The sequence below is a fragment of the Engraulis encrasicolus genome, chromosome 14 (genome assembly GCF_034702125.1).
Source record: "Engraulis encrasicolus isolate BLACKSEA-1 chromosome 14, IST_EnEncr_1.0, whole genome shotgun sequence".
Classification (NCBI taxonomy): Eukaryota; Metazoa; Chordata; class Actinopteri; order Clupeiformes; family Engraulidae; genus Engraulis; species Engraulis encrasicolus.
Genome location: NC_085870.1, coordinates 32,569,241 through 32,578,859, shown reverse-complemented (window position 1 = coordinate 32,578,859; position 9,619 = coordinate 32,569,241). Strand labels below are relative to the sequence as shown.

The window sequence follows — 9,619 nt, the reverse complement described above, 5'->3', positions numbered from 1 at the left end:
GCATCGTGCTGCCTACCTACAGCGAGAGCCATATTAAAGCCAACCTGAGCGACCAGATCCTACAGGTCCAGTGTGAGTAGCCCCATCTAGCTTCCTCCGTCTGTACTGTACTGTACGGGCGGTCTCTCTCTCTCTCTCTCTCTCTCTCTCTCTCTCTCTCTCTCTCTTTCTCTCTCTCTCTCTCTCCTTCCCTTCAAGGTGTTCCGGAACTTCCCTTCTTTCCCTCCAAGATCCTTCCCCGTCCTCAAGGCCACTGACGCTCCCCCCAGTGGAGCCTGGAGTCCTTGTTTATCTCTCTCTGTCTCCCCTCACATTCCTCTCTATTCCTCTTTCCCTTTCTACGTATGTCTCTGTATCTTTTTGGTCTATTATTCCAGCTTTTCTTTTTCTTTCTTTCCGTGTCAGTCTCTGTCTTTTTCCTTCTATATCTCTCCCTCTCTCTCTTTTCCTCTCTGTGTCTCTCCATTTCTCCCACTTCTTCGTTCGTGGGTGGTTTCTGTGGCAGGATGCAAGTTGAAGTGCAAGTACCTCCCTCCAAACACATACTCGAAACTCCCTCTCTCCCGCTCCCCCTCTCTCTCTTCCCTTCCTCCTTCTCTTTCCATCATGTGCTGTAACTAAGGTGACTTTTCTTCCCGTCTTTTCGGTGGAAGAAAATCCCTCAATGAAAAAGGACAGCAAGGTGAAAGTGGTGTTTCTTTTGTTTGTTCTTGTTTCTATTTCATCTGTTTGTTTGTTTGTTTGACTGAAGAAAAAACCTGAGGTGAAAATAATGGTGACTGTCTGCTATTATTTTTCGCTGCCTTAAACAAAAATGCTCTCGCCTTTTCTTCTTGACACCATGCAATGATTCTGAAGCCGTTTTGTGTATCAATAATGAGTGAAAACTTGCTTGGCATGCTTTTCACCTGATTTGATTCACTTGAAACTCTTTTAATTTGTTTTGTTCTGTGATGTCTCTTTTGATGAGTGTTATTTCTTAATTTCTTATTTCTGTATGTGTGTGTGAATGTGCAGTATGTGTGTTGGTGTGTTGTCTCTCAGTGTGACATGCTTTGGAATCATTCAGAAACTCAGAGCTTCAATCAGTGTTCATGTCTCAAGTGTGGTCTTTAGAGTCTGTATATTTATTTGGTCTGGAATAAGAGCAACTCCACTTCTATTTCTCTCTCTCTCTCTCTCTCTCTCTCTCTCTCTCTCTCTCTCTCTCTCTCTCTCTCTCTCTCTCTCTCTCTCTCTCTCTCTCTCTCCCTCCTTCACTGTCTCCTATCTTCGTCTCTTCCAGACCAGCGTGTTCCAATGTCATTCTTAGCCACTTGCTTGATTCTCTTCTTGTGTGTTTCTTTGGAGCATCATGCTCCTTTTGTCTTCATCAAACACACCTGAGTAGTTCTGTACCTTTGTTTCGAATCTCTTTTATTTACGTTCTCTTTAAATGTTGTTCTCTCATCTCGCTTCTTTATTTTGTATTCAGACCCTCCTTGTACTGTCATTCACATTTTTGACTGGATCAAGTTTCTCTTGTGTCGTCTCGTCTTCTCAGTTTCTCTTTATTTTCTTCTGCTTTGTTCTTTTTGTTCCGAGAAAGCAATATTTTTATTCAAACGAATCAATTGAATAAAATATTGTCTGTGATCCCTCCCCCTCCTCCTCCTACTCCTCCTCCTCCTCCTCGATCCTTCCCTCCTTCCTTCCTTCCTCCTCCCTCCCTATATATCCCACCTGCCCTCCTTGTTTCTTTTCTTGCTCCTTCTCTGATGGATCCTCACAGTGCCAGTCTCAGACAGCAAGGGCAAGTATACACCACATTGGTCCATCTCCCCAAACTCCCGACTCAACAGCCCCTACCTCCCTCCCATCCTCTCACCCTTCACTCTCCGCACCCTTGCTCTTGTCCTCAAGGTCCTTCCTACCTTCCACACCTTCACCTGTCCGAACCTGCTCGCCTCCTCTCCTCTCCTCTCCTCTCCTCTCCTCTCCTCTCCTCTCCTCTCCTCTCCTCTCCTCTCCTCTCCTCTCCTCTATTCTCCTCACCTCCTTATCCCTCTGACTGTGGCCCAACTCTATACCTCTCTCTTTCTGTCTTTCTCTCTTAACACACTACTCTTCACTTCACTTTCTTCATAACTAAGTGAGATCTATTACTCCCTGTCTTCTCCAGCTTTCTCTCACACACTCATAAGGTCACGGGTCAATTAAATGTCCACTTTGGACATATGCTCTGTCTTTCTGTCTTCTCTGTCTTTCTCTGTCTCTCCTTCTCCCTCACTCACTTTCGCTCCTCTCCCTTTCTCAGTCCCTGGTTGGTTGATGTTCTAGTTTCTCACCGAGGTCTCTCATCGGCATGGGTGCGGCTAGGGGGGGAAAGGTGTTACAGATTCTAAGGGCCCAAGCACTGACAGCACTGATAGTGGCCCTTAAGGGGGGGCAAAATTCGAATTTTTCATGGGGCCCAAAATTTCTGGCGGCGCCCCTGCTCATCGGTCCTCCAGAGAATATTAAGCGCTGTGCACGTTGTGTTTTTAAGATAAATAATTAAAGGCAGCTTGTCCTCCAATACTCCAATACGCATAGCGTCCTCCCATTGTTGGATAGTCTTTAAAATCTCTCTCCCCTCTCTCTCTTTTTCTCTCTCTTTTTCTATCCTATACCTTTCTACCTTCTTCTATGTAAAATAGGCTGCACTTTAGTATTTATAGTCAGAAGTCAAAACATACAGCAGAGGTCGCTAATACTGGTTGCTTAACCAGAAAGCAGACAGAACGTGCAAATGAGAGGTATTAACAGACCATGAACGGCTGCTAGTGGTAATATATGCGGATCTGATTTGGATATGTTTCATAGAGTGAGTTTCATGGCTAAGGCTCTAATTATTAGCTGTAATGTGTAGTAATTTTGGGTAGTTATCATCAATGGTGTTACCATCATAGATGGTGTCATGTCATTGTTAGTGATAGAACAATAATCACAAACTCTTCAGGCCAGTTTAGCTATTGATATCAGCACAAACTGCAGAATGTCTCCAAGGAGTTCCCCAGGGCTGTGTCTCAGATCCCCCTCCTGTTGTGTGAGTTTGGTGCGTATTTTGGGCACCCAGCCCAGCTCTTATGTCGTCCTCCTGTTATCTCCTTCCCCTGTGTCTCCATTGGCTTGAAACCCAACATCACCCCTCAGGCAGCCAGGGCCAATAGCCCCTCCCATTTCCACAAGACGTCTGACCGGGAAGTGCAAGGCATTGTGGGCGGAACACTACCTGGGCACCATTTTTAAGTTCAGGCTAATTGTCTTATGATTGCAGGTTTTTGACATTCTTCTGTGTCTCTACATTGAGATATCGTGTCCTCTACTTGATCACATGGGGTTATTCAATTCTCTTTTTTGATGATGTTGATGCAGAGATTTGTATTATACAAGTTGCCCCTTTCTAAGCCCTTCACAATGCAGTGCACTTCCCCTGATTGTGAGTCTCTCGATGGCCAGCTTCCCTCTGCCTACCTGAGGGGTGATAAGCTTCATCAGGATCCCTGTACACCACCCCACCCCCCACCTTTCCCAGAATGCAACAGTTGGCCATGTTGATGCCTGCTTGTGGAAAAAAAGAAAGGCACCACTTGTGAATACAATGAAGGTCTGATAACTCGTTTCCTGTCTGCTGTGTGAATGTAGCAGAAGCCAGTTCTCTGACACAATGAAGCCATACAAGAAAACAAGAGAAAAAAACACATTAGATGACTGAGATGGATCTCAGTTTTAGATTGGTGTGTAAAATATAAAATCAACAACAATTTGCAATGGAACAAACAAAAATTTTGAAAAGTCCACCCAGGCACCATATTAGCTAACCACTCGTGTTCTCCCCATTGACTCTCTCCTCCGTGCTGCTATGGTAATCGTCCCCGTTGCGTCCCACTCCCGTCCCACCCAACCGCTGTTTTCACACAGAATCCCCTTCTCCGTGCCCCCCCAACCCCCCGTGCCGCTCTCCCTGGATAATCTTCGCCCTTTCTGTTGCAGATTTTGAATCTCTGCTGCCCAACAGTTTTGAGTCGGAGGGCCATGTGTTCATTGCTCCCAGGTAGAGCTGTGCTCAGTGTGTAGTGTGTGTGTCGTGTGTGTGTGTACGTGTGTTCAGTGTGTGTGTGCGTGGGTGTGTGCGTGTGTCTGTGTGTGTTTATCGTCTCCTCTTCCTCCTCCTCCTTCCATTCCATTTGGTGTTGTTCTGTGTGCTGTGTGTGATGTATCCTCTGTGTGTGGGGGGTTGTGGGTGTGTGTTTGTGTGTGTGTTTGTGTGTGTGTGTGTGTGTGTGTGCGCGCGCGCGCGTGTGTACGTGTGCATGTGCGTGTTTGTGTGTGTGTGCGCGCACACGTATGCACAGTATATTGTGTGGTCTTTCCACCTATTAGCTGTGATGGTGTCTGTGTGCTCACTGTTTTGTTTAACTCTGCCTACTTTGTGCGTGGGTGTGTGTGTGTTTGTTTGTCATGAGCAGTGGAGGGGGTGCAGAGGCGTCACATGTGTCATGCATTGTTTGATGTCCTTTTGTACAAAAGTGTTGGTGTGAAGTGCACTCTTTCAATTGTCCAGTTCTGTATGTTAATCTGTGTGATGTGTGTGTGGCCTATACTTCTTCCCCTTCTCTCGCTGTTTCTGTCATCCATTTTGTCATCAGATGTTTTTTCCTCAACCTTTATCCATCTCCGACTTCCAGCATGTGCTTGCATGTGTCCTGCGGTTGCGTTTCATGTGAGCACTGCAGAGATTGTTCATGATTGTGTGTACATTGTGTTTCACCATTTTTTTGCATGATGTGATACATTGTCTTTGTGCAGTTTTCTGTGTGTGTGTTTGTGTCCATGTGTGTCCATGTGTGTGGTAACACTTTGACGTAGGCATGATACGCATGACATAACAATGTCATAACAGCATCATAATGCAGTCATTCATGTGTCACAAACATTATGTCAATGTCGTAAACATTCGGTTTTGGTAAAGACAGCCCTAACAATGGCAACTTTACATGACCATAATGTTTATGACTGTGTCATGACATTGTTTTGACACTACTATGACACTGTTATGTCATCCGTATGACGCCGGCATCAAGGAAAGTGTTACCATTTGTGTGTGTTGGTGTGTGTTTCCTTATATTGAGCGTGTACACCCTCCTGTACTTAAAGCGTGTGCACCTGTTCCCCAGGGAGTACTGCAAGGAGCTGGAGCTCTCCGGAAACAACACCGAGTTTCTCCTCAACTTTATCGCTCTGATGGAGAAAGTCACCCCTGACTCGAAGCAGTGTGAGTTTTCAGTCTGCATCTTCAAACATTACATTTTTTACAAGAGATAAAGAGGCTTAGAGAAAGCATTCAGGAGATAACGTTCATACGATGTTACTCAGGGTACTCATCTGTACTGGGTGTACTTGGAGTCAAAATCCAAAAAAGAGGGGAAGAGCAGGGGGTGTCGGAGATTTTTTAAGCCTTTAATATTTTGTTGTTATACCTGTGTTTTTCTTTTTCTTTGGGTTTCCCTGCGGTTAAGCAGCTCCGTGCCGCTTTTTAAGGGCTTTCTCCCTTTCAATATCAATCAATCAATTGCTGTATGTCTCTTTCACCTGCTAAGATATTGAATAAAAACGTATCAGCTCATCTCAATATAACAGTCATGGGCCCATAGGGGCTATCATGGGTAAGCTGTTAGGGTGTCAGACTTGTAGCACAAAGGTTGCTGGTTCGACTCCCGACCTGCCAGGTTGGTGGGGTGGGTAATCAACCAGTACTCTCCCCCATCCTTCTCCATGACGGAGGTACCCTGAGCATGGTACCGTCCTGCCGCACTGCTCCCTTGGGGCGCCATTGCGGTCTGCCCCCTTGCATGGGTGAGGCATCAATGCAATTTTGTTGTGTTCAGTGTGCAGTGAAGTGCTATGCCACAGTGACAATGGGAGTTGGAGTTTCCCAGGTTGGCCTTTCACTTTTTTTTCACAATGTTACTCAGGGTACTCATCTGTACTGGGTGTACAAAAAACGAAGGGAAGAGCAGGGGGTGTTTGAGATTTTGGAGAATTTTTTAAAGCCTTTAATATAACATGGCGAATCTATTTAAAAGAGATGGGCTGATGCGTTGCGGCCATATTGGCCTTCATCAGGGCATCAATACATCTTAAGGATTTTTGCTATAGAATGTAGTTTTCAGTCTCTACATCCACAAACACTCCATTTTAGACATTTTGCTACAACTGTGTCGTTACTGTCTTGTGTATCACTGCTTCACTTTCCAATCAACATACACAAACTACATTTTCCAAATGTTGATTTATAATTAAGTTGTTACTTTCTCTTTTCTCAGTGCTTCAGTTTTCAGTCTACCTTCCTCAAACGCTATGTTTTAAAAAATGTGCTGGATAATTATGCTGCTATTTTTCCCTTGTCCCAGCACTACAGGGGCCCTGGGGCTCAGCCCCCAACCCCTCCTGACTTCGACATTGTTATTCATGAGCTTTTGAATAGCAGCAACACAATTAGTCTTGTGCTCAGTTGTTTTAATTTCCTGTTAAGCACTTCCAGCTACTTCCTATGCTATGCATGAAAAACGCTTCATAAATTATAAAAGATGTGTCATTATTATTTGTAGTGCTTTAGTTGTTGTCTCTAGTACTACTGAATTGCCCTTAACCTGGAAGTTACTGTGCTGTTGTTTACAGGTGACAACTTCCTACTGCATAATCTCATCCTGGACACGGGGATCATCCGGCAGCTGGTGGAAAAAGTATGGAAGAACATTGATCTCAAGACGTAAGTATTTAGTGTGAACACAGACTCTCTCTCTCTTTCTCTTTCTCTCTCTCTCTCTCTCTCTCTCTCTCTCTCTCTCTCTCTCTCTCTCTCTCTCTCTCTCTCTCTCTCTCTCTCTCTCTCTCTCTCTCTACATGTGTGATGTGTTTCTGTAAAGTTTCATGGGTAATATACATTCTTTCTTTTTTTTTGGTTTTTCTTTTTGTTTGTTTTTGTTTGTTTGTTTGTTTGTTTTGGCTCTTTTTAGGTATGGCTTCCTGGCGGTCTTTGCAGCTACAGATGGAGGCATCACGAGAGTGTTCCCCAACAAGTAAACTAAAAAACAGCATACAGTAACTTTATCAGTAACTTTATCATGAAGTATCTATGCTATGATGCCGCTTCACACTGACCTGCTCCTTGTGTTCACTGTCTGGATGGCCAGTGTGATTAGACAAGGCCCCCGTGACCTTACTGCACACTTAAAACGATCTTCAGTTAGGTTAAGTCACCCTTCGCCTGTACATGCAGTAGCTCTCTGTAAGACAAATGAAGCTACAAGTAAGCTTATAAGACACGTTCCGGATAGGGCCGCCGAGAGGGATGGGGGGCTGTTGCGCTGTTATGTTGCGCTGGGCCCAGGGAGATAGAGGGCCCATAATTGGGTCCCCATGACATTGTATGTATTAGGTAGGGGGCCCTTTCAGATGACTTTGTTCCGGGCCCAGCAAAAGCTGTCAGCGGCCCTGGTTCCGGATAATAATTGGCATTTCAGCAACAACAAAATTTTTTGAATTATACAATATATACGAATCTAAAACGTTGAGCTGCATTAGCCTGCGCTATCTGATGCTTATCTGATACTCAACATGCTTGTGTCATTTTGTCCCTGTTCCTTTTTCCCTTCTCTTGTCTGAATTCGGAATTGTTGTTTAAATATTTCTTTTCTCACATTTTCATTTCTCTCTGGCTGTTCCTTGCTCCATGTCCATCCATCCATTTATTTATCCATCACTCCATCCATCCATCCACCCATCCATCCATGCATCCTTCTATCCACCAATCCATCCACCAATCCATCCATCCATCCATCCATCCATCCATCCATCCATCCATCCATCCAGGGCTGCGGAGACCTGGGAGGAGGACCCGGAGCCGTTCAATGCCAGCTATTACCGCCGCAGTCTGGACAACAAGGGCTACATCTTCAGAGCTCCCTACCGCACAGGTGAATATGGCATGAAGCAACATGACACACACACACACACACACACACACACACACACACACACACACACACACACACACACACACACACACACACACACACACACACACACACACACACAGGGTGCGATTTGACGGAAAACCAGAAGGGGGGATATGTTTCAGATTGTAAGCAATATCAATAGACTTACATTGAACTGTGATAAATTCATGTAGAAAAAGTGGCGATATCAAGACCAGAAGGGGGGACAATCCCCCCATCCCCCCCTACAAATCGCACCCTGCACACACACACACAAACAAACAAACACAGAGGAGGCAAGGGGAGAGAGCTCTGAAGGGTCTGCCAAAGTTTGTTTCATCACTGCCTTACACAGAGGTAGATACATTTACAATAAAAGGGCCTACCAGGAATTTGTTTCGCTTACAAACCTTCTCTAAATCATTTCAGGTCAGGTACGGAGCGCTGCCATCAAATAGCTTTTATCATCACATCACTGTGTGAAATTAGAAGTGGGGTTACCTCAAAGTGAAAGGACGCCCAGAGCACTCGTTATAAAAGATCAGGATGAGCCAATGCAAGTTTTCGTCAGCGTTACCTGTCTGGACACAGTGAATTTTAAGATGGTCTTGGAGGTGTAAGGTGGGGTTGAGAGATCACTTCATGGTGTTTCTTTTTTATTTACAGTAGGTGTTCCTGTTGAATTGACTATTCTCCTGCATTGCACATTCACATATTCAACATGATTAAAATATGTTCATTATTACTACATGCACTGTGTAGGGAAGTAAAAAATAATGTAACTCAGGCCGTATGCATAACATATGCTACAGTATATCACGTAAGTGAGTACACCCCTCACATTTTTGCAGATTTGTGATTATATCTTTTCATAGGAGAGCATTAAAGAATTTCACTTTGACACAATGATTACTGACCTTTTAACAACATATATTACCACTTAAATGTCTTGTTCATTCAGAAAAAAATTGAAATACAGCCATTGACGTTTGACCATTGCCGACAAAAGTGAGTACACCCCAGATTAAAATGTGGTAGAGAAGGGGCCGTGTTGGCCCGAATCGTCTCGAAAGGAAAAGGGACTAAAGAGAGGTCATCGGTGTGCATTTCAACCTTTCTTTACATTGAACTTTTACATTTTGAGTCTTCCCCTGGCTTAAATAGATTGGTATGAGAGTTGAATGCAATCCTATGGAGAGTATCATGATCTGCTTCAGTAGTCACAGTGCATGACATGCATGTTTCTTTTAGGTGTAATTCAGATTCCCAATGTTGACAGCATTCATGCATCCTCAAACCATGTCAGTCCAACTACCATGCTTGAATATTGAGAGGATAAACTTTATTTGTAAAACTCGTTTGTTTATCACCACTCATGCTTGACACCATCTAAAGCACATTTGTTTATCTTGGTCTCTTCAGACCACACGGCATGGTTCCAGTGATCCATATCCTTGGTATGTTCATCTGTCTTGAGACCAAGATAAATGCACACAGATGACCTCTCTTTCATTCCTTTTCATTTCTAGACGTTTCCAGCCAACACGGCCCCTTCTCTACCGGATTGTAATCTGGGGTGTACTCACTTTTGTTGGCAA

The 9,619-nt window shown here is 44.3% G+C and overlaps 1 protein-coding gene across 1 annotated transcript in view; it reads left to right on the top strand.

Annotated features, from left to right (window-relative positions):
- Nucleotides 1-9,619, top strand: part of cacna2d2a (calcium channel, voltage-dependent, alpha 2/delta subunit 2a) — a 365,088-nt gene that overhangs the window by 344,765 nt on the left and 10,704 nt on the right. The window contains 7 exon segments of the mRNA XM_063216475.1: nt 1-72; nt 3,738-3,758; nt 4,015-4,075; nt 5,199-5,296; nt 6,703-6,793; nt 7,041-7,103; nt 7,897-8,000. The exon segment at nt 1-72 is cut by the window's left edge and continues 5 nt beyond it. Coding sequence (XP_063072545.1) covers nt 1-72; nt 3,738-3,758; nt 4,015-4,075; nt 5,199-5,296; nt 6,703-6,793; nt 7,041-7,103; nt 7,897-8,000 — 510 coding nt within the window.